Source organism: Anabrus simplex, chromosome 1, assembly GCF_040414725.1.
Source record: "Anabrus simplex isolate iqAnaSimp1 chromosome 1, ASM4041472v1, whole genome shotgun sequence".
Lineage (NCBI taxonomy): Eukaryota > Metazoa > Arthropoda > Insecta > Orthoptera > Tettigoniidae > Anabrus > Anabrus simplex.
Genome location: NC_090265.1, coordinates 223,615,940 through 223,642,318, shown reverse-complemented (window position 1 = coordinate 223,642,318; position 26,379 = coordinate 223,615,940). Strand labels below are relative to the sequence as shown.

Here is a 26,379-nt window from a genome sequence, read left to right as displayed (position 1 = left end):
TCACAGCTGCGCACCCCTAACCGCACAGCCAACTCGCCCGGTAAACAGTATTTCAGGAAAAGATGCTTTTCTGTGCTTTCACTATCACGCCTTCTCTTAAGAGGGCCATGTAGCGAACGATAATGTGAAGCAAGTCTGAGCAAAACGTACGCCTGGGACCCTTAGATGTGAATAAGCCGCCTGAACGGTTAGTCCTACTAAACACTGTAGCAGAACAGGTGAATATCAAGTTCGATTTGCCAGAAAAAAGTTTATATTAATTTTCTTTGTAACTTTAACCATTTCCGAGAAAAGAATGAATAAAAGAACGAATAAAATAAGCCACAAAATTGCGGAAGCTGTGTGGCGTTAGTATCGCCCAGCAAAATGTACGTTAATGTATTTCACTTGTTTATATCGCCTCTTATGACACGTCGAATATTGGAACTGTTGAATTTATTAGTGCCATGAAGATATAAAATGTATCATCGTCGTGCTTGTATTTGGCTGGGATTTGGTTAAACATTATCGAGTTGACAACAAATGTACGGTGCTCTCGCCTGGTGACAGTTGCCAGAATAATATATTTCGTGTGGCAGATATCTATCTTCTGTGGAATTTTACAAATTTATATAATGGGAGTTGGAGATTATTTTGGAAATGGATCAGTATGACTTTTGCACGATTTTTGTTCACAGCGACTTGAGTAAGAACTAAATGGATTAAACATAATTCGATTTAAATATATTTAGAAGGTTGTGTTGCAATTAGTTTTCATTTTAGAATTTGATATGGGATCCCATGGGTGAATAATAACTCGTCTAAGTTGGCAATTTAAAAGAAATTTGATGTGCAATCTTATTTAATTCCAAATAAGTTTAATATTTGATGCAAGGCTTCTTCTGCTGGCTTGACAAGTTTGTCAAAGGTTGTAATTTAATGTGGGATCAAATTTTCTTTAATTTTCCGTTTTACATTAAATTTTATTTTCAATGTTTAATTTGGGTTTTATCTTACTGTAGACTGATATGATTATTATTCTCATGGAAGTGAATTTCTTGTCCTTCCCTCTTTCTTGGTGCTATGAAATGAAGTAGCGTATGGCTTTTAGTGCCGGGAGTGTCCGAGGACATGTTCGGCTCACCAGGTGCAGATCTTTTTGACTCCCGTAGGCGACCTGCGCGTCTTGATGACGATAAAATGATTAAAACGACAAATTCACCTACCCCCGTGCCAGCAAAATTAACCAGTGATTGTTAAAATTCCATACCTTGCCGGGAATCGAACCTGGGACCCCTGTGACCAAAGGCCAGCACACTATTTAGACATGAAACATGGTTATTTGTTCCGGTAGGCTTTCACGGGCGTTTTGGAGAAGTGGTATGTAAAATAAGTCTCATGTATTGCTTAGTGATGAGTTGTATTGTTTGTAATATAATTTATTGCTTTGTGTTCCCTTCTCCGCCCACCTGTATTTGATCTGCTGCGTCACCAGCGTCCAAAGAAAAGCGTAGACTTGACGCTGATACGTCATTACGTACGAAGCAGCTGCACCATTTAATTCGAGAACAGTTACACACAATCGTATGTGATTCACGGTGCCCACTCACGCTCTCGTCTTTTCTTTATTTTTCGCAGTAACCAAGTACAAACTATATACAACCGACTCCGCTTCAATTTGAGGGCTGTACACTAGCGCCGCATGAGAGTCAACCTCATTTTAAATGCCTTTGATAACCAAGGAACACGAATAGATTGAAGAAATTGAAAAGAAAACAACGCATTCCGTCAGCTACCACGGCATGGAGGTTCACTGCAAGAACTTGTACCAATATAACAGAGATCGTTTTACCTCTCGCTCAGTACGCTCTTCCTGGTTCTTAACATTCTCCAAGTTGTAATGACAATTTCTTGTGATATGTCTTGGGTACATACTGTTTTCTTTTTTTAGGGAACCGTTTCACACGATCTGTAAACGCAGGTTGATTATTCCATATATATTCCAATATTAAAACATTAATATTAATGAATACTGGATTTTCTTCAACACATACTAAATGTACATAACACGATCTAATAGGTTGAAAGTCGATTTCGATTAATATTAATCATGGATAATTTTCCTTTGAATTTGTACTTACGCAGAGACGTGTTATAACAGCTTTATTGCGTTAATATTGCTGTCATATTGGCCTTCTGTCCATTGACAGATCTTTTATGACTTTCGGAAAACCACAGAGACAGCCTTTCTAAGAATATAAAAAGGCAGGCGGAGAGCGAGTGTCCGCAATAATAATGAAAACTGCCCAACTCGATTATGATTGGCAGTAGGTAAGGGGGCCTGCCGTTACAATAACTCCCGAACCCGGTCTTTACACGAGAAACGACCTATGGCGACCTTCCCGTCCTGTTTCTCGGGTAACGCTAAGAACTATGCAATTTAATAAAACCCTTAACACAAAGTGTACACTACTTCTCCTAGAATTCGGTACGCAATATAGCAGTGGCGTGCAATGAACACATTCGTTACCCCAGCTGCAAAAAAAGCAGCGCCACCACTCTCTCTCAAGCCAACATTACTATTTTATAAACTCACTCTATAAATAAGTGGAAATATAACAAGCAAACAGATCGGAAAATGAATAAGACAATTTAGGCACTGAAGTTATGAAATTATAATTCACTCGAATAAGAATATTTTCAACCACATACTCGCACATATTTCCACATTAGTATTCACGGCAGTGACGACACCAACATAACTTAAGCTACAGCAAATTTTAAACACTTTACTTACAATTTCACCCGCTGTCGCTTCGTAACAGAACAGTCATGATTTTCACAGAAATATACTGGGACTTTTTGTATTAAAAAAAAAAAAAAAAACTAACCTAAAAAGAATGAGCAAAATTTTAGCAGGTACTTTAGCGTCGCCGGAGTTTTACACTTTCACTCGCTTACTGAGTGTAGGTACAGCAAGGATAAACGAGAGAAAATATTCCTCAGGACGTAAACCACTGTTCACGAAGAATGCCACAGAACTCGCGAAAACTTTACCTATAATCCAAGAGGAACGCTACAAAAATTCACAATATACCACCACTACAGGCAAACCCAGTCGTACAGAGCAACCAATTTTTTTTTCATTTTTTTTTTCGCACTACGCTTAGTGTTCATGTGTATCAAAAAACTTCCTCTACACGTGTCACCAATGAATCGCTCCCAAAACCTTCATACATTCCGAAATCCAAAAATAAAATAAATACTTTTATTACAACTGATTTCATAAAATTGCTATTTTTATTAACAACGTTTGTTTGTTGATGAGACATTCTAAACTTACAGTAAGTAGTTCGGACAAATCTTCACTATCCACCGGAAGAGTTGGTTACTTGGTTTGGGTCACGTAGCTGTGAGCTTGTATTCGGTATAACATGGATTCGAACCCCAGTGTCGGCAGCCATGAAGACGTATTCTCCGTTGTTTCCCATTCTCACACCACGCAAATGCTGGAGTTGTATCTTAAGGCTAAGGTCCCTTCCTTCACACTTCTGTACTATCCCATCGTTACCATACAACCTAAAACCATAAAACAAATAATCTTCACCATCCAGTCCGATCTAAGAAGTTCTTGAGAAGAAACTCACGTCAATCCTGTTACGCACTTCCGCCGAACAGGAGTATATTTCCTACTGTTCTTTATTAATTTTTAAAAGGTTTCATTTACAATTTTGCTTTACGTCACTCCGACACAGATAGGTCTTATGGCGACGATGGGATAGGAAAGGGCTAGGAGAGGGAAGAAAGCGGCCTGAAGTAAGGCACAGCCCCAGTATTTGCCTGGTGTGAAAATAAGAAACCACGGAAAACCATCCTCAGGGCTGCCGACAGTGGGGTTTGAACCCACTATCTCCCGAATACAAGCTCAAAGCCACGCGACCCTAACCGCGTGGCCAACTTGATCGGTATTTGTATTGTTAAATGGGAGACTCCCTGAGAGTTTCCCTGGAAAAGGCAACGTCATTAAGAGCCTGTTAAAATAAATTAAATTAATACACGGATCTTTTACCATTTTCAGTTCCACTGGAAACTTTGTCCTAGTATTTTAGACTTGTTTGATAATAATAATAATAATAATAATAATAATAATAATAATAATAATAATAATAATAATAATAATAATAATAAGGTAAGGCCTTTACTTGAACCATTCCGAGCAAATGTAACAATCCGAACGACGAGTTTACCACGATCGATGTGTAAAGGACCTGTTTGCCGAGAAAGTGCCACTTTGTCTAAGGTTTAAATGTTCCGTACCCTTTTTCCTGGGCACTTCCTACCGCCTCGGCATTGTAGCCACCAAATGGTTACTCCTGTATAGTAAGCAACGTTTGGCAAGCTTGCACCAAAAATAAGATGTGAGGTATTTTATACAGCTTAAGCCAAAAATATGTATTCATCAGTGGCGTAACGTGAAATAAAAAATTGGTACGCTGTAAGTACTCTAGTACTAGAAATAAAACACGCACTTCTGCGAATGGTGGTCCATACAATAAGTTTAAAGATACTATACAAACAAACAAACCCCATGGCACTACAGCCCTTGAAGAGTCTTGGCGTACTAAGCGACCGCTGCTCAGCCCGAAGGCCTGCAGATTACGAGGTATCGTGTGGTCAGCACGACGAATCCTCTCGGCCGTTATTCTTGGCTTTATAGACCGGGGCCGCTATCTCACCGTCAGTTAGCTTCTCAATTCTAATCACGTAGGCTGAGTGGACCTCGAACCAGCTCTCAGGTCCAGGTAAAAATCCCTGACCTGACCGGGAATCGAACCCGGGGCCTCTGGGTATTAAAGATACTATAGACAATGAATCAACAAATAACGATATTATAATAACGGTTATTTCTAACACATTGTAAACGTAGGCCTACTTGAAATGAAATGGCGTATGGCTTTTAGTGCAAGGAGTGTCTGAGGACAAGTTCGGATCGCCAGATGCAAGTCTTTTGATTCGATACCCGTAGGCGACCTGCGCGTCGTGGTGGTGGTGATGAAATAATGAAGACGACACATACACCCAGTCCCCGTGCCAGCGAAATTAACCAATTATGGTTAAAATTCCCGACCCGGCCGGGAATCGAACCCGGGACCCCTGTGGCCAAAGGCCTCGACGCCATGGAGCCGGAAGTAAACGTACTTGTTTCATTGTTTTTGAACCATATAAAAGTATTAGATTCAACTAGTGTGCGTAGCAGTGAATCAAGATCGCGTGAGGGCAAAACTGCTTTACAATATTTTGTACACCCCTTTGTTGGCTTGCCATTAACCAGTCAACGTCGTAGGTTTGGCTTATGACAATTGAAGATCTGGAGGTTAACTTATTCGAATGACCAATTCCGTAGCATAAAACTACAGAGCGATCCATACAAACCTGAGCTAATTTAACAGGTCATAATTTCCCTCTGACAGCCCATAGAAACTGGAAATGTGTTTTAATGATCTCATCTCAGTGGCCCTGGGAGAATCAGTGACGCTGCCCATTGTTGACAATTTTGTTGACTGTCGTAACAATAACGAGCACTGTTGGCAAATTAATAATTCGTTCGCAGTCTTTAGCTGGCAGTCGTAACGAAAACGTGCAGTACACACTTCGAGAGCGTGTTTTTATTGTGAAAACATAGGCTACTGGAAGACAGAATCGTTGGTTACAACACAACGGGCATTAAGAGAATTCAATGTGAGGGATCAAGGTAGGGTGCGGGATGTTCCAAGAAAGGTAACAATTTAATCGATTGTAAGAAAGCTGGATACAACTGATTCAATGTGAGGGATCAAGGTAGGGTGCGGGATATTCCAAGAAAGGTAACAATTTAATCGATTGTAAGAAAGCTGGATACAACTGAGGCCTAAACAGTGACAGTGGTAAACATACACCATCACTGAGTGCAGAGACTATTGATAATGTTCGAAGACGCTTCGAGAACTCTGCTAAGAAACAGTTGCGTCGATGGAGCCAGGAGAGAAGCATTTCGTACGGCACATGTCGGAGAGCTGCGAAGAAATCGGGGTTGCGACCACACGAGTGCATATGATGCAAACATTGAAAGAAGCAGATCATGAGAAATGAATGCGTTATTTTCGATGGTTTCAGGGATGTAGTATTCAACGCCCAAACATTCTCTCCATAACTTGGTTTACAGATGAGACATGGTTTCATCTGTCAGGTTAGTTAAAAAAAAAAAAAAACACACACAACAGATATTGGGCTGCTGTAAACCCCCAAATCATCCAACGAAACACCACTCCACTGCATAATGAAAAGGTTGGAGTGAGGTGCGCGGTGTCAGCTTCCAGAATTGTTGGCCCCATTTTCTTTGATACGAATGTAGACACTGCAATTTATACGGGCACCCTCAACACATTTGGGAGCAGCTGGATGATGTCGAACTGACAGAATGTTACTTCCAACACGATGGAGCAACGTGTCGTACGTCTAACGTTTCCATGCAACTTGTAACCAGTTTGTTTGATGACCAAATAATCTCAAAAAATGTGCCTCCTCCCCCGCCGTGATCACCTGACCTAATCTCGCCGGACTTTTTTTATACCGCTTTTCTCACATCTGTGGGGTCGCGGGTGAGAACCGTGTCGCAAATGTGGATTTGGCCTTGTTTTACGGCCGAATGCCCTTCCTGACGCAATCCTATATGGAGGGATGTGATTACTATTGAGTATTTCTGTGGTGGTTGGTAGTGTAGTGTGTTGTCTGAATGTGAAGACGAAAGAGTGTTGGGACAAACACAAACACCCGGGCCAAAAGAATTAATCAGAGGCGATTAAAATCCCCGACCCGGCCGGGAATCGAACCCGGGACCTTCTGAAACCGAAGGCCTCAACGCGGACCATTCAGCCAATGAGTCGGACCTCGCCGGACTTTTTCTTATGGGGGTATCTTAATAGCAGAATATTTTAGTATTACAGTATTAGCATTTATTGAACATAACAGGTGATTAGCCCCGATCCATGTTCACAAAGCCCCTTTTCATACATGAACAACTAACGACAAAAGAAAAGAAGAGAAATACGAGATTCATTGGATATGCCATGAGGTGCATTGGATACCCCGGAAACGTGAGACTCCCAAGGGAAGGTCACCACAGCAGTCATCCTCAGTCCCTACATGCCACGACCATCGTCTCCACTTAATATTGAAACAAAATAAAATGAAAAATAAAAGATAATAAAATAAAAGCAAGAAATAATATTAATGGCAATCAAAGAAGGATAAGTTAACAATCTACTAATAGCAGAATGTACAAGAATATACCTCAGACAACTGCTGAACTCCATGGGGCCATTAGACACGAAAGAAGCAAAATTGGCGAGGATACACTTCGCTGAACGTCGCAGGGTTATGTGGGCCAAAGATTTTTTTTTTGCTAGGGGCTTTACGTCGCACCGACACAGATAGGTCTTATGGCGACGATGGGATAGGAAAGGCCTAGGAGTTGGAAGGAAGCGGCCGTGGCCTTAATTAAGGTACAGCCCCAGCATTTGCCTGGTGTGAAAATGGGAAACCACGGAAAACCATTTTCAGGGCTGCCGATAGTAGGATTCGAACCTACTATCTCCCGGATGCAAGGACCAAAGATATCAACGAAATATCACTGTAATCGTTGTCCCAAATGGAAAATAATAATTGCTCCTACACCAATAAAGTGAAAACTCTGCGGTAAATTAAGAAATACCGACGTTACTGGAGAAATATGTATACGTACTTACGGGCCATAGACAGGGCTCCTTAATGTTATATTCCGTTGCTCGTGCCGTCTTTTGTTTCTTTCTCGAGGTCCAGGGCTTGCACCGACGAATGGGAGTGCTATGTCTGTGAATTGTCATTATCTTTGTCCATATGACCAGCGCGGGCAGTTCAAACAGCAAAATAGCATGATCCCTGGACCAATATATATATTATCGTTTGTTAGAAGGAAAACAGCATGGTCCCTGAACCAATAAATATATCATTTAAAACATGAGTTAGGGCACAAACGAATGAGCAACATGAAGAAAACGACACCTAATAAATTCAAACAACTTCAGTGAGCAAAGACATCTCACACGAAAGTGTTAGACAAACACATACGAAAGCGCTGCGGCGTAGCAGAAAAAATAGTTGTAAGGTAGTAAAGTATGTATCCATATTATTCCCTGGAATTAAAATATGTCGTACTATTTCTTAATTTACAACAGATTTTACACTTTATTTGAGTAAAATGAATTATTATATTCCATTTCGGACAAATATTACAGTGACATTTTGTCGATACATTTCGTCTACATAACCCGTCGCAGACTGAGGAAACGAGTACAGAAGTATATGGATGCTGGTGAAGGGCGCTTCCAACATTTGCTGTGAGGAATCTCCCAACTAAGTATTGTAACCAGTTTCTTTACTTAATCGAATAATCTTTTTTTTTTAATGAGCACCCCCCTCCCCCGGACCGCCGGACTTTATCTTATGTATGTATGTATGTATGTATGTATGTATGTATGTATGTATGTATGTATGTATGTATGTATGTATGTATGTATTTATTAATCTCCCAATTGTGTATTATCTCCCAAAGTTGCACATGTGTCCTATTACTGAATCAAATGTTATGACTCGGGTTTATATGGATCGCTATGTAGTTGCCAAAGGAATACTATGACCAGAACAATTTCTAGCATTTTAACAACTTTATACAATACTAAAGATAATAATAATAATAATAATAATAATAATAATAATAATAATAATAATAATAATAAAGAGGTGAAGTTCAAGTCCCCGCCTGGAATTTTGTACACGGAAGGTAGGTTTATATCACTAATCCTATCGCACCTGTAAGTCAGGCCCCTAAATAAACACAACACAATAAATAAATCCAGCCGAGAAATATTCCACCGTTTTTAAAAAAAAAACACAAATGTAAAAGAAAGAGAAAAATATACCTGTTCTCCTCATCTGCAAGTGCCAGCAGCAAGAGCATTTCTTCGTCATCCGATGACGAGGAAGACGAGGACGACCAAGGCCACATTCTCCTTTTGAAGTTAAAATTTCTCACTCACAAAGTGTCTGCGTACCGCCGTGTTAAGAGACGTGCACTGTTCAAGTTTAATGTTGTCACCGTAATCTCGTTTCCCCAACAGACGGAGATAACTCAAAACGAAACTTAGGAACTCAAACTTAAAATAATAATAATAAAAATAAATATTATTATAATTTTCCTCAAGACGGTTTACCAAAGTAAATTAATTCCTGCTATTCTTATATACCCGGTACATATTTATAATTAGCTAACTGAGGTATGAGCGATGCTAGTAATACCATTCCTTATGCAGCCAGTCCCTGTTATGAATGGTGTGAAAATATCGCTCATAGGGTCGGTTGGTTCATGCATTTCAGTGGGCTTGACAGACTGATATGCAATAGCAACTTCTTGCTCGGTGAGGAAAGCAACGGGAAACTACCTCACTCCTCATTTCCCTAGTACGCCTCTTCAGTGACGCCCAGGCTCTTTATGACAGCTTTTGGCGGAGCTGTAGAGGATCAAACCAGCCTTCGGGTTGAATACCCAACATACACAATTAGATTTACATCGCACCGACACAGATAGGTCTTATGGCGACAAGGGGATAGGAAAGAGCTAAGAGTGGGAAGTGACCGTGGTCTTAAGGTACAGCTCCAGCATTTGCCTGGTGTGAAAACAGGAAACCACGGAAAACCATCTTCAGGGCTGCCGGCAGGGTGGGGGTGGGGGGGAAATTGGTTCGAACCTACTGTCTCCAAATGCAAGCTGTTAGCTATGTGACCCAAACCGCGCAGCCATTTGCTCGGTCTTTTAAGTGTACATATCGCATTATTGTAAAGGAAATATAATTCTCAGGAAATGACAGTCGATATTCTCAGGTTCCGAGCAAGCTCACAGCTGTAACCTCACGGCTAACTCGCTCGGTGGTATAGTTCCTCTTCGACAAGATACAAAGAAAGTATGACCTCTTTCACACTAGGCTCCGGGAGCAGAGTCTCTTACTGGGAATTCGGATATTTCGGTGACTCTACAACCTGTAAGTGAATCACAGAGAGACCGCTCAGGTTCCGTGAGCGTTAGTGAGCGCCTTCTGTTTATTTTTCAAACATGACAGTTCTTGGAATTCTGTTTTTGATAACTCTAAAAGGGGGAGGGGAGGTTGAGAGGATATAAAATTTTCCCTCAGTACAATGATGGACTGTCTATATTCGTATTTGGTGTGATAGTGTGCACAATGCCTGGTGTGAAAATGGGAAACTATATCTACGGCTACCGACAAGTGGGACTCGAGCCCATAATCTTCGGAATGCAAGCTCACCGCACAGCCAATCACTTGTATAGAGACCGATATTAGTAGCACCATTTCTTATGTAGCCAGAATGGTGTAAAGTGTTGCTCATAGTGTCGGTTAATGGGTGCATTTCGGTAGGCTTGGCAGTCTGATATGGAACAGCTTGGTGGAGAAAACAGAATGACCTAATAGCCTACGTATTTACTGGCTAGTTACTTTAGAATTATGTTTTGACTACCTTTATAACACTCCAAATAAATCCATCTATTACCTCCCTGTAAGAAGAGGACAGTGAATGCAAGTGTGTATTATTTGCAAATGAGCTGAGAGCGCGAGTCCGTTACATCGTACGATTCTTTCAGTGTGCCATGGCTCTGCATGTCTCGCTGCAGCGGAAGTTCGGCACCCCGCCAATGTCCAGTGTGCCGTTAATGAACCTGTGTGTGTTGTGTCTCACTGATCCGTGATTGCGTACGATTCTTTCAGTGTGCCATGGCTATATATGTCTGGCTGCAACGGAGGTTCGGCTTCCCGCCAATATCCAGTGTGCCGATAATGAACCGTGTGTGTGTTATGTCTCACTGATCTGTGAATGAGCCACACAGCACTGTCTGCTGCGAGTCAACTGAATCGTGTGCCGTGAGCTCGCCCTTACTGAGAATCCATTTACTCTGACATTTGAATGAATCGATGCACTACTACGAATCATATACTCAGTAGCCAACATTCCACCCGCCGTGTCAAAGACAGACTCAGCTCCCGCAGCCTATCGTGAAAGAGGCCTCTCTCTCCCCCCACACATTTCTGTAGTCTATTAGTAAGCAAAGTTATAAATTATCGCTGACGATAAATGGAGCAGCACGATGTAAATATAGCACAAGAATGTTAAAAAATAAAGTGGTTCAGAAAGTTTATTTGATGAAATTTAGGACACCTTAGCTTGACTGTTATTATTGGGAGGTTATAGATAAGCTTAAGCTTCGTTACTGTGCTCAGCTGTGATCTGCTTGCGTCAAATAACTTAAATCACACAGTCAGGCGTGGAGATAGAAAACCAGTGGCAATATCAAGTTCTGCACATGCTCTGCAAGAAATTAAATAAATAATAATACCGTGTGGCCTGGTGCAAGTCTTTAGATTCGACGCCCGTAAGCGACCTGCGTGTCTCGATGAGGATTAAATTATGATGAAGGCGGCACATTCACCCAGTCCCCATGCCAGGAGAATTATGGTTAAAATTCCCGACCCTGCCTGGAATCAAACCCGGGACCCCTGTGACCAAAGGCGAGTACGCTAACCATTTAGCCATGGAGCTGGACAAGAAATGAAATGGCGGATGACTTTTAGTGTCGAGAGTGTACGAGGACAAGTTCGGCTCGCCAGATGCAAGTTTCTGATTTGACGTCCAAGGGAGACCTGCGCGTCGTGATGATGAAATGATGAAGACCGACACGTACACCAAGCCAACCAACCAATTATGGTTAAAATTCCCGACATTGCCGGGACCCCTGTCATCAAGGGCCAGCACGCTAACCATTTAGCCGTGGAGCCGGACACACTGCAAGAGAACTATGTTTGCAGACAATCGGTTCGGAGTAAGCCTCAGCGGGCGTGGAAGCTACTTAGTGACACAGTGGGGGTTGAGCGAGAGATCATGACGTATGTTTTGAACGTCAACTTCCACTGGGAATAATAATAATAATAATAATAATAATAATGTGATTAGTTTTATGTCCCACTAACTACTTTTACGGTTTTCGATGGCACCGAAGTGCCAGAATTTTGTCACCCAGTTATTTTACGTGCCAGTAAATCTACCGATATGATGCTGGTGTATTCAAGCACTCTCAAATACCATCGGAGTGAGTCAAGATCGAACCCGCCAACCTGGGCTCAGAAGCCAGTGCGGTACCCTCTGAGCCGTTCGGCCCGGCTCCATGAAGAAGAAAATACGAGGACCTTTATACAACCTATTCGATATAACAGCCAAGTATACATATAAGCGCCTTTTGATAAAACAATGCACAAGCACCCACTACGACTACCACCTCTACTAATGATATTAAAAATATATTAATTTGACTTCCCAGTCATAACTTTTACGGTTTTCGAAAAGGCCAAGCAATTTTGTTCCGCAGGATTTCTTTTACGTGCCGATACATCCACCGATAAAAGGATGGCGTATTTGAGCACCTTCAAATACTCCAACGGACTGAACTGGGAACGAACCTCTCAACATGGGGTGAGAAAACCAGCGAACGCACTACCGTGTGACCTATTCAGTCGGCAATACAAAAGGAACTATTCCAGTAGACGGTATCCGGAACTATTCAGATCAGTGTTTCCCAAACTTTTCATCTGAAGTACCACCTTTCCTGTTTCAATGTTTTAAGTATCACCAAAGCCGGGCTGAGTGGCTCAGACGGTTGAGGCGCTGGCCTTCTGACCCTAACTTGGTCTGCTAAGTCCGGTGGTATTTGAAGGTGCTCAAATACGTCAGCCTTGTGTCTGTACATTTACTGACACGTAAAAGAACACCTGCAGGACTAAATTCGGGCATATCGGCGTCTCCGAAAACAGTGAAAGTAGTTAGTGGGACGTAAATCAAATACAATTATTATTATTATTATTATTATTATTATTATTATTATTATTATTACTGTAGTAAGTACCGCCAACACCTCAAATTCTAAAGACAATACGGAAAATCAAACTATTAAAAGACTGAGTGGTATTCTGAATAGTAATACATTCTCTGCTAATGGCCGGGTAAGTAACTGGCAAAAAATACTGTAATTTCCAAAAGTGAGTAGAATAGATATAACATGGAGTAATACTAATGCGATATTTAAGCTTACATCACTGAAAACAGCTTATTTATATCAGACTGTATTTTGCTCAGGATTAGCCTTAGGTCACCTCCACACGCAGTCCGTTACGGTGCTTATCTTTGGGAAACCAAGTCCTGGGAATTCTTGTACGCAAATCTATGTCGTTGAAAAGGGCACCAGGAAGTTGACTGCCCTTTCCGCAAGCTCAGGGTAGTCGCATGGTGCTTTAATCCAAAAGTCAGACAGAAGATATTTAGAAAATACACTTTCAGTGCAGTACCACATGAAAGTGAAATTATCTGTTCTTATTTTTCGACCTGTTAACACTGACAGCAAAGCGCTTCGATCAGAAAATGGATATCTGATAAAGTCCTGAGAGTCAGTATTTTCCGAGAAGCAATCAGCGAAGTCTTTAACCGTCCAGGTTATGACTGGTTTATGTCCGCCAGCACGTCAGGATTAGCCACCTCGTTGTATACCACCGACTGAAAAACTTTTATTCAGATCTCTCTTCAAATGTTTTTTTGAATGTTAATAGCAAATGAGACATTCCATTGAGCAATCCGCACCATTCTAAAATGAATTAAATTTTAACGTTCCGATATGTCTGGTTCACAATATCTACACAGTAGTAGTGCTGCCTACCGAGTGTATGATTCGAAGCAGTGCATCGATTCATTCAAGTGTCCGAGTGAATCGATTCACAGAAACGGCGAGCTCATGTCACACGATTCAGCTGCCTGGCAGCAGACAGTGCTGCGTAGCTCACTCACGGATCAGTGAGACAACACACTGTTCGTTATCAGCACACTGGATATTAGCGGGGAGCCGAACTTCCGCTGCAGCGAGACATGCAGAGCCATGACACACTGAAAGAATCGTACCTAGCTACCTTGGAATAGTATGATGTAACGGACTCCCGCTCCCAACTCATTTGAAAATAATACACACTTGCATTCACTGTTCTCTTCTTACAGGGAGGTAATAGATGGATTTACAGTACAGTATTTGCAGTGTTGAAAAGGTAGTCAAAACATAATTCCAAAGTAACTAGCTAGTAAATACGTAGGCTATTAGATCATTCTGTTTATTAGTTTAATGAATCAGTATTATAACTTGGTTGGCATTCGACAATTAATTCAACTCAACTCTCCAGCCTACCCTATGACTAAGTCATGCTCATGACCACTCGAAATTTTCATTGCACTTCAATAATCGAATCACGAGATCACCGGTGTACGTGGTCGGTTAGTGAGCCCACTGATGCAATAACTTCAGTTCTTCTTCTTCTTATTATTATTAATAACTACGTATATTTTGTACTGCCATATAACGAGCAAGTATAGTACTTTACCTGCATTTCATTTTTTAACTGATGATGATGTTTGTTGTTTAAAGGGGCCTAACATCGAAGGTCATCGGCCCCTAATATTTCATTTTTTAACAGTCTGGCTCCATGGCTAAATGGTTAGCATGCTGGCCTTTGGTCACAGGGGTCACACGTTCGATTCCCGGCAGGGTCAGGAATTTTAACCATCATTGGTTAATTTCGCTGGCACGGGGGCTGGGTGCATGTGTTGTATTCATCATCATTTCATCCTCGTCACGACGCGCAGGTAGCCTATGGGAGTTATATCAAAAGACCTGCACCTGGCGAGCCGAACATGTCCTCAGACACTCCCGGCACTAAAAGCCATACGACATTTCATTTCATTATTTTTTTATCTTATTTGTTTTGTATTATGTACTTACCGTGAATGCAAATGAAATTTCCATGTTCTTCGCGATAATTTAAGAAAAAACTAGGCAAACAATTGATAGGGAATCTCCCACCTGGGCGACAGCTCTAAATGCAGATCACTGATGATTGTGTGTAGCCTACAGATATTTTTTCGTCTAATTCTATATAGTTATTTAATGGTGTTGTCACTGTGGGGAAAAGGCTTTGTAACATCAAAATTTGATGCGAAGAGATGGCTGCAGGAGAAACGTGAATCTGAGAACTGGATGAAGCGTAGGATAGCAGTTCATACAATGAAGACCAGATGGCAGCAGCAAGCACTGAATGTTGTTACTGCTGTCTTATTAAGTAGTGATAGGTCGAAATAGCTCTTTCGAGGGAGCTAGCTCATTCGCTTCCGCTCCCAGCTGAGAGTCATTCAAAAGAGTCGACTCTTGGAAACGGGATGGTTGGAGCGAGCCGTGTAAGTCAGGGCGCTCTCCGCCTCTAGGTTCGTTCGTTCATTCATACATCCAATTTAGGGCGGACGGCTCTTCATGACTTCCGGGAACGAACGAGATAGCGCAAATAGTTTACATTTCTCACAACAGATAGCAACACAATGTCCAGTTTGGCACGTACTCTTGGAATAAAACAAATGAACAAGTAATATACTGTATGCACTGCTGGCACAATTGGCAATTAATCCAAAGATAAAGCTTTATATAAAGTAATGAAGAAACGTATCACTAATATACAGTATTAATGAATGGCATCTAATATTGCTGTGCCTAAGTTCCATTATTCTTAAAATGATGTCTTTCAAGATTGAACGCACCGTACCAGACGTATGTTCGAGATATTGGCACAACTTCCTTTCGGTCGCAGCAGTCTACTGGAATTTTTTCGAGAAGAGCATGAGACGAGTCTCCATTCCTGTTCACGTATCAACAAATATCAGATTATTCTGTTTCGACTGGAGATACAGAAAGTTCCTCGTTCCACTTTCCGCGTTGGAACAACAGATCCTTTCATTCAATAATGCAGCGTAGGAAACATAACTGATTAAATGCGATATTTAACGAAACTAATGGAAAATACTATCAGCACAAATGTGCATATAACCATGTATAGCATCTCTTACTACGTACTGTATTTTTCCTTTTTTCGCATACAGTACGTCACATACTGTTTTTTTTTTTTTCAAGAACGATTACTCCGTATGAGACGTATATGTTCGATATATTGGCATTCCTTACACAATTACACCAATTATTTTTCTACTGCCGCTTTTCCCAAACTTGTAGGGTCGCGGGTACGAACTGTTTCGCACATGTGGATATGGCCCTGTGTTACGTCCGGATGCCCTTCCTGACGCTAACCCTATGTGGTGGGATGTAATCACTATTGCGTGTTTCTGTGGTGATTGCCAGTGTGGTGTGTTGTCTGAATATGAAGAGAAGAGTGTTGGGGCAAACACAAACAACCAGTTCCCAAGTCAGAAGTATTAATCAGAAGAGATTAAAATCCCCGACTCTGCTGGGAATCGAATCAGGGATTCTCTGCACCGAAGGCCTCAACACTGACCATCCAGCTAAGGAGTCAGACTCCTTACAAGATTACACGTTGAAAATATACTGCGGTATACACTTTGGATCCCACTATCGGCAGCCCTGAAAATGGTTTTCCGTGGTTTCCCATTTTCACACCAGGCAAATGGTGGGGCTGTACCTTAATTAAGGCCACGGCCGCTTCCTTCCAACTCCTCGGCCTTTCCTATCCCATCGTCGCCATAAGACCTATCTGTGTCGGTGCGACGTAAAGCCCCTAGCAAAAAAAAAACACTTTGGATCATGAGTTATTTAGCTTATATTTTAAAGCCAAAACTAGCGTCATATTATATTTTCCTTAATTTGATTTAAAACTAATGTACATCATTTTATCCACTGAACCGTAAAACCAGGTGATGTTAGCAATATGTTGATTCATAACTATGACCGAATTTAAGAAACAGATGAGGATTTGACAGAGTATTTCTTAATTAACTACGCTGTTTCTACTTGCCGGGTGGTATATTTAGTTTTCTGGATAGTGACTGTTGTTCGTGCTTAGTTTAGGATAGTTAACCCGAACTTGGTGTCGTTCATTTGCTCTTAACCTACTGGATCTACAGTACATCTTTCATAGATTATGAGCCCATACAAGAAGTGAACTGGTAAGTATTGCTCAATAACATGTTGTTTATTTCATTTTAGTGTTTCGTTAGATAGCAGGTTGCCAGAACTATGGAACAAATAACGCACATGGCAGACAGACTACAACCACTGGTGCACCAAGTGCGGCAAGAGGCTAGACTGGATAGCCTATAAAAAGAAAAAAAAAGAAAGCATCTGTATGTTACGTGAAGCATGGTATTGGCTAGAAATGAACGAGAGTCGATGTTTCGAGCTAGCTCTTTCTTGGACTCGCAGTTGATGGTGCAGGCCGTTCACTGATAAAGAGTCGGCTCGTAAATGAACGACTAGTTCTAAAGGAGCAAGGAGGGAGCTAGCTCATACAAGAGTCGACTCGTAATTGAAGGACTAGTTCTCATGGAGCAAGGAGGGAGCTAGCTCATACAAGAGTCGACTCGTATTTGAACGATCAGCTCACTCCAACGAGTCGTTCAAAAGAGTCAGTTCGTTCATGAACGACCCATCACTACGTATCAGTACACAGTAGACAGATGCAATAGGAACGGTGACTCTTAATGCGCCGTGAATCGGATCACTGCATCGATTCAGTAACGTGAACGGAATCAAATGAATTGATTCGGTAAAATGAATCGAATATCCCATCACTACACAGAAGGAGCCCGACTCCTTGGCTGAATGGTCAGCGTCGAGGGTCCATGGTTCGATTGCCGGCCGAGTCGAAGATTTTAATCGCATCTGATTTCCTTCTGGCTCGGGGCTGGTGTTTGTGTTTGTCCCAACACTCTCATCTTCAGACTCAGATAACACACCACATTACCAAACACCATAGAAACACGCAATAGTGATTACGTCCCTCCACATAGGGTTGGTGTCAGGAAGGGCATATGGCCGTAAACAGGCCTAAATTCACATGTGCGACAGAGTTCGCACCCGAGACCCCACAGGTGTGGGAAAAGCGGTAGAATAAAAATAAGTAACTGCAGAGGAGGAGTTAAAATCGAATGCGATAAAATAAATTCTGCAGCGCAACTTCAGTTATCTAAAGCAAACAAAACACAAGACGAATAATATTATTGAAATGAATGCGCCATCCAGATAAATAGAGGAAATCACATATAATGAAACAAAGAACAACTAGGAGTATGAACAAATGATTAATTTACGAATGCTCACGTTTGAATGATTTGACGATCAATGAACAACTGTTGCCGGGAAAAGGTAGGAGGCAAGTATTATTGGTTTGTTTGAATTACGTTAATTAAATACGATGTTAACCAATGAAAACACAGGCAGCTTTTAACACAGCAAAGCATGTGATATAATAAGACTACTTTCCTTATTCCAAACCTGTACAACTGGAGGCCGCAAGAAAGAATATACTTTCCAGCATTTGCGTTAAAAAAGAACTGCAAAAATATGAATCGCTGGCCAGGTGCAAGAAAATACTGTCTGGCTCTAAAAAGCGTAATATCTTGAACATATGAGATCGACAGTGAGCAAAGAGAGCTTTATCATGCTTTCCAGTAACATTTCACTCACCGTTCTCGTTCTTTCCTCCTCTTCAGTAGAAGACTTAATAAGATAAATGATGCTGCAGTGGTCGTGATGTCTTTATTTGCCATTGTCGCAACTTCACCGTCAGGGTAAACACTTCTCATGCATAGGCAAACACCACCTATCCGCGGAAGGGATATTAATGGTTCAAAGTACACAATTTATATTATTCTACAGCTTTCTCGCCCAAACTGATCCAGCATAAACATCTGAAATGAAGGAGAGGGTGACAGTTTCCGAATCATTCTGTTTTGTTTTTTCAATTTACTTTACGTCCACCGCCACAGATAGGTCTTATAGCGACGATGGGATATGCCTATAACAGGACCAGGATTGGGAAGGAAACTGCCGCGGCCTTAATTAAGGCACAACCTCAGCATTTTCCTGGTGAAAATAGGAAACCACCGAAAACCATTTTCAGGGCTGCCGATAATGGGGTTCGAACTCACTACCTCCCGAATATACTCTCAAAGCTGCGCGATCCTAACCGCGCGGTCAACTCCCTCGGTCATTCTGTTTATACTCCCCACTCCCCCACCCCCGATAATCTAGACTTCTGACCTGATTCTCCTCAGAAGTTAAGGCTCAAGAGACCGTGGAAGACCTCCAACAAGATATATCGACCGAATTAAATACACTGAAAAGGCTCCGTTATACCAGTGAAATGCGGAAAATAGAACTGTATGGCTCAACAATAAAAGTAGGATTAAAAATAGTCCACATTTCACGATACTCTAATAGGATGATCGACAAAGAAGAAAAGAAATCTTGCAGTATACAGATTCTTGCACCGACCGGCATTCGAAGCTTGGCTGCCTCGGTGGGAAGACTGTGACTAAGTCAATCTTAACACAGCCATTTTCCTTGGCATATTAACTCACTGCCTCTGGCATGTAGCACTGTTAAGTCCTTTAGGTATGTCTAAAACGTTCAAGGTAAAAATGAATATATGGAGTATTCAGCTAAAAAATATAGTAGCCAACTAGGGAACTCTGGGAATTGTCAATTAAATTCAACTATAGAGGGTATGAACACCAAAGGGCAGCAACACAAGAGTAGTTTTTGTGACTATATGATAACAAAAGTACAGATGGTCTGCAATTAGCGCTAAATGTCCATAAAATCATACAATTTTAATACTTGCAGTTGGGATAGTGAAATACATAATAGTCTTTAGTGAACTATTTCAAGACTGTAATATTAAATAAAAGTCAACAGATACAACTATGTTTCTGCTGTAGAATAAACGGCATTGCAATACTTACAACTCGGCTTCTATATTATATTAAACGGCACTGGTCATGAATTATTTCCAATTCGGTTATCTTGAACAAAATGCTTCTAAGACATAATAAGCCTGTGTGTGTATATATGCCGAAAAAAATGCACTACTTTTGACATGTACTTCAATACAAGATCATACCTCCATGAAATATAAGGCGGATGCGACACATATCGTCAGCTACTATTACTACTACTACTACTACTACTACTACTACTGGTTTACGCCCCACCAATTTTTTTCACGGTTTTCGAAGAATACCCTCAAACTAGCAAAAGTGGAGGTATTTAGACGGTCTGCATACCAATTTTGATGTTCCAAGTGCTTTGCCATCTAACAGCCAAACGGAACTCTACTAGACGGATTATGTAGAGCAGTTGATTTTGTAGGACGGATCCAGTGTGATTTTCAGTGATCTTCAGCATAATAACGATTCTTGCCATTATGAGGCGAAACTATGTTGATTCTAGTTTAAAAGGAAAATAAAATGAGGTAATTACCGTCCTCTTAACTCAAAATATGAGAAAAAGCAGAGGGGCAGAGTCGATTCTTTGAAGAGTGAAGGTATCGACAGAGAAAGCTCTACAACAGAAGTGCTCACGCTGGGCATTCCGCCCCGCGGGCGCCCAGCACTTACCCGGTGAAAGACTAACGGAGCTTATGGTTCTAACCTGTAGCTAGCTTCAGGTAGTTCCAGTCCTAATTTTTAGATAACGTTGGAGGTCATTCACAACGTGCAAATAGTTGCAGAAAAGTTCTGCAGATGGCAGGCAAGTGGGCATGAAAACAGCAATTTTTGTAATTAAATGTCGTTTGTCTCGAAGTGAAGTATTTCAAGTCTAACCTCAATCAGTGGGCCCTTCTGACAAAGAATCAGTCGTATAACGTCAAGTATGGAGATAATCTTCCTGGGTTGCATTGAATCCGACTTTGCCCAATCGATTAACCTTGTTCGAACTAATGTCGATTTTAAACAATAATTGTCATGATGGTAGAGCTTCCGTGGCTCAGGCGGCAGCGCGCCGGCCTCTCACCGCAGGGTTCCGTGGTTCAAATCCCGGTCACTCCATGTGAGATTTGTGCTGGACAAAGCGGAGGCAGGACAGGTTTTTCTCCGGGTACTCCGGTTTTCCCTGTCATATTTCATTCCAGCAACACTCTCCAATAGCATTTCATTTCATCTGTCATTCATTAATCAATGCCCCAGAGGAGTGCGACAGGCTTCGGCAGCCGGCACAATTCCCATCCTCACCGCTAGATGGGGCTTCATTCATTCCATTCCTGACCCGGTCGAATGACTGGAAACAGGCTGTGGATTTTCATTTTCAGTTATCATGATGGTACAGTATTTGTGTTGTTTGAATTCCAAGTGCCCATATGCCTGTGCTGTACATCCCCTTGTGCTTGTTATTAGAAATATATATTCCCCAGCCCTCCTGAAATCCTGTTTAAGTACACCTCAGGGGCTGTCTCAGTGCACTTAACTCTTATTTTTATTTTCATGTGGTACTTGTATACTGATGTGATACCCATATTTTTAAGGAATGTATTATTTGTCATAATATCAGCTTCGTGGTAATGTGCCAATTATTCATTTCAAGATAAATCTACTTTGTTGTGTGAGGTTATGCTCTCAATAACATAGTATGCCGTACGAGCTAGGGGTATCAGATCATAATTTAGGACTTAAAATAAAAATATAATTATAATGTATTGGGAATGGAAATAGTAGAACTGCACTATAATCGTCATAGAAGATGAGGGGGTGTGGTGAAGGAAGGAGGAATAGGATAGAAGGTGGAGGGAGGGGGTGTGGTGAAAATAACCGGATGTGCCTCACTACGGCGGAAGTTACTTCTCTGCGCTATCTGTTGTTAATAATAGTAAGATACTGCACACATTGCGCATTGCGGTGCAATCTCTCATTGCGGACTGAAACTACAAGGGGCCATCTATCTTGGAACAGAAATTTATTAATGACTTTAATCCAACGAGCTAGAATAACATAGAGGGGCTGTATGCCTGACATCAACGCTCCCTGCGGAAGCAAGTTGATAAGGGGCAGCCATGTTAACGGTTGTCAAAACAAAGCGAATTGGCGCGAGAGCATATGTTGAGGTGACAGGGAGATCGTGCATGCCAATTTAATTTCCTAAGTTTTAAGAAGTGAAAACATAGATTCTCGCTTTCAAGAGTGCCAGCCGTAAGCTCAGCGTATGGTTTTACTACTCGAAGTAATAAAACCAAGGATATGTCGTACTTTCAGTAAGTATTACTGAATTATACCCGAGATTCCTTTTTTGTAATTTCTATTTCTAATTAAATCCATTTTATTGTTTACACAGCGACATTACGGATAGCCACGGTAATTATTTGTCAAATTTTGTTTCATATTTCGTTTAAAGAACAAGGAATTAACGGAATAATGCGAAAAGAGATAAATGGTATCCCACTCAATTCAGTTGTTTATGCTCTGTACATTTCCAGCCCTGTTTAATTTTCATTCACATTTACAAATAAAGGAAATGGAGCGCCCACCACCAAGAAAACGTAACCACAAAAAATCACTTACACTGACTGACAGTGACAATGCAACACCAAGGAGGAGTGGTTCGAAAGGGATGAAAGTTGGGGAAAAAACAGAGACGGCACGGATGAATAATTGATGTTTATTTCAAACCGATATGCAGGTTACACAATGCGCACGGCATCGACTCAGTAGATTGTAGGACCACCGCGAGCGGCGATGCACGCAGAAACACGTCGAGGTACAGAGTCAATAAGAGTGCGGATGGTGTCCTGAGGGATGGTTCTCCATTCTCTGTCAACCATTTGCCACAGTTGGTCGTCCGTACGAGGCTGGGGCAGAGTTTGCAAACTGCGTCCAATGAGATCCCACACGTGTTCGATTGGTGAGAGATCCGGAGAGTACGCTGGCCACGGAAGCATCTGTACACCTCGTAGAGCCTGTTGGGAGATGCGAGCAGTGTGTGGGCGGGCATTATCCTGCTGAAACAGAGCATTGGGCAGCCCCTGAAGGTACGGGAGTGCCACCGGCCGCAGCACATGCTGCACGTAGCGGTGGGCATTTAACGTGCCTTGAATACGCACTAGAGGTGACGTGGAATCATACGCAATAGCGCCCCAAACCATCATGCCGCGTTGTCTAGCGGTAGGGCGCTCCACAGTTACTGCCGGATTTGACCTTTCTCCACGCCGACGCCACACTCGTCTGCGGTGACTATCACTGACAGAACAGAAGCGTGACTCATTGGAGAACACGACGTTCCGCCATTCCCTCATCCAAGTCACTCTAGCCCGGCACCATGCCAGGCGTGCACGTCTATGCTGTGGAGTCAATGGTAGTCTTCTGAGCGGGCGCCGGGAGTGCAGGCCTCCTTCAACCAATCGACGGGAAATTGTTCTGGTCGATATTGGAACAGCCAGGGTGTCTTGCACATGCTGAAGAATGGCGGTTGACGTGGCGTGCGGGGCTGCCACCACTTGGCGGCGGATGCGCCGATCCTCGCGTGCTGACGTCACTCGGGCTGCGCCTGGACCCCTCGCACGTGCCACATCTCCCTGCGCCAACCATCTTCGCCACAGGCGCTGCACCGTGGACACATCCCTATGGGTATCGGCTGCGATTTGACGAAGCGACCAACCTGCCCTTCTCAGCCCGATCACCATACCCCTCGTAAAGTCGTCTGTCTGCTGGAAATGCCTCCGTTGGCGGCGGCCTGGCATTCTTAGCTATACACGTGTCCTGTGGCACACGACAACACGTTCTACAATGATTGTCGGCTGAGAAATCACGGTACGAAGTGGGCCATTCGCCAACGCCGTGTCCCATTTATCGTTCGCTACGTGCGCAGCACAGCGGCGCATTTCACATCATGAGCATACCTCAGTGACGTCAGTCTACCCTGCAACTGGCATAAAGTTCTGACCACTCCTTCTTGGTGTTGCATTTGCTCTGTCAGTCAGTGTATTTCGTTCAAACGTACACCAAGTATGGTAAATACAGTATTTTACTGCTATTTTTGACATGTATGCAGCCTTTATTGTAGATGTCTGTTGCCTTGGTATTTAAAACTATGCCACACTGCATAATGGACAACTTTCAAGCTTACCTTTCAGCTAGTAATACCAGTATGATATGGTAATGGGAGAAACATGATATCCCCCTATATTATAATAAATAATTACACTAAACGATTATTGTGGTAAAGTATTCATGGGCCGCCTCTGTGGTGTACCGGTTAGCGTGAGCAACTGCCACCCCTGGAAGCCCGGGTTCGATTCCCGGCTCCGCCACGAAATTTGGAAAGGGGCACGAGGGTTGGAACGGGATTCTATCAGCCTGGGGAGGTCAACTGAGTATAAGTGGGTTCGACTCCCACCTCAGCCATCCTCGAAGTGATTTTCCGTGGTTTCCCCACTTCTCTTCCAGGCAAATGCCGGGATGGTACCTAATTTAAGGCCACGGCCGCTTCCTTCTCCCCTCACAAGGCCCCTGTTCAGCATAGCAGGTGCAGCCCTCCCTCACAGTTGTATCCCCCGACCCAATCTCTCACGCTCCACAACACTGTGCTTGAGGTGGTAGAGGTGGGATCCGTCGCTGAGTCCGTGGGAAAAACCAACCCGGGAGGGCAAACAGATTAAGAAACACAGTACTCATGAGGATACAATAATTTTAAAAAATATGAACAGAATGAGGTTGTAACCTATTGTAGGTCCCTATGATTTTAAGGCTTTCTGTCATAAATATTTATGCCCATCGTTTTTATCCTAATTTACGCTTAACCACGACAGCCAAGCAGGGTAACGCTCTTGTTCCGATTTCGAGGCCTATTCGATGATGAAGTGGCGGTATTCGCTTTAATGCTTCAAGCTTTCGGCAAAGGTCTTTAATTCTCCCCCAGTGATTCTAAAATGCGTATTTTCTACACTTTTCGTCATTTCAAGCCCATGCCCCCTTGCTTGTGTGACCACAGGAAACATGGCGGACGTTCGTTCTATTAGCTTCACCCAGGCAGCGCTTCCGCCTCTCTATGTTAGTCTAGCCAACACCTCCTAGATATATAAGGCCTCACAACTGTTCTGGGAATATACTGTGACGTCAAAATCGGGAGGCAAGCTTGAACCTTTTCAGTAATAACACAGCAATGAGTTTGGCCATGTAACGCTGAAATTAGAAGAGTTTTAATTCGTTTAATGGTGCCAATTGTTAATACCGTTGTACGTAATGGTACTGATGTGTTGCGTACTCAACTTTAAGGAGAATTCCGGCAGTGATAACGAAGTGCATGCATTAAGTTTACGAAAGACGAGGTTATGCGGCAGATATGTTTACGTGCAATTCCAAGACAAGACTACAGATTTACTAATAACTCAATGGTGAGTAACTATTATTATTACATTCTCACACAATCATAATGAGTATAGGCCTCTGACGTATTTAACTACACGCAACAGCTGGTGATATGTAGGCATATTTACTCTTTAATGATATAAGGTTATGTTAGATCACAATCATGGGATACATTATTTCAACGGTATTATTATTATTATTATTATTATTATTATTATTATTATTATTATTATTATTATTATTATTATACGCATTAAAACATACCACCTACAGGAGCTGCTGGTGTAGGCCGATTCACTCTGTAAATGCACGAATTTCGCTCACGGTGATACATTATTTTACAGGCATGCCACAGACATTTCAAAGTCGGTGATATTTTATGGGAAGTAACTGGTACTGATCCTGCCAGAATGTGACTATAAATATGATGGGCAGTTGGAAAAGATATAAGCCACTTCTGTCTCTGACAATCATGGTCTTGGAAGAGGAGTAGTTAAAAGAACCAGGCAAAAATGTAGAATAGAAAGGAGCAATAAACAGAGCCATTGAAGATAGTATATATCTCATACACAGAATTTCAACACAGCTGAAAAGTACAATAAACACGTTGTTACCTGATGGTTGTTGTACTGTGATGAAGGGAACGTAAGTAATTTTTCTGTACGTCGATACATCAAGGCAACCATACTGCATGACATATGTAATCATCTTATAAGACATGGCCTTTATTCTAAACGGGTTTTATTAAAGTAAAAATATTTCTAATGTATATGTGGACAAAATTACTAATATAAATGCGGTATATTCTTTAGTTACAAAACATCATAGCTGCATCACAAGGAATGAGTGCAACAATGTGTAGAAAGATTCAATAAATAAGTTAATTCTAGTCCTAGTTGGTGAATTGGACACCGAGGATGATGTCCCCACAGTTAATTTAATAGCCATAGTTAAAACATTTCTTAGTTCATAAAGGAGTATGTGCATGATTTTCTTGTTATTTGTTCAACCTTCTGTCTGATATCTCCTCATGTTTACAAATTTATGGCCGACCCCGTGGTGAGGGGATATAATGCC

General features: G+C 41.9%; 1 protein-coding gene across 6 annotated transcripts in view; it reads right to left on the bottom strand.

Annotated features, from left to right (window-relative positions):
- Positions 1-26,379, bottom strand: part of LOC136885915 (uncharacterized) — a 446,154-nt gene that overhangs the window by 330,548 nt on the left and 89,227 nt on the right. For 2 of the 6 annotated variants that reach the window (XM_067158634.2, XM_067158642.2), the window contains exon 2: positions 8,976-9,209. The exons of the other annotated variants lie outside the window; for them this stretch is intronic. In XM_067158634.2, coding sequence (XP_067014735.2) covers positions 8,976-9,061 — 86 coding nt within the window. In that variant the 5' untranslated portion in view covers positions 9,062-9,209. The remainder of the gene's footprint in view (positions 1-8,975; positions 9,210-26,379) is intronic. 6 annotated transcript variants of the gene reach the window in all.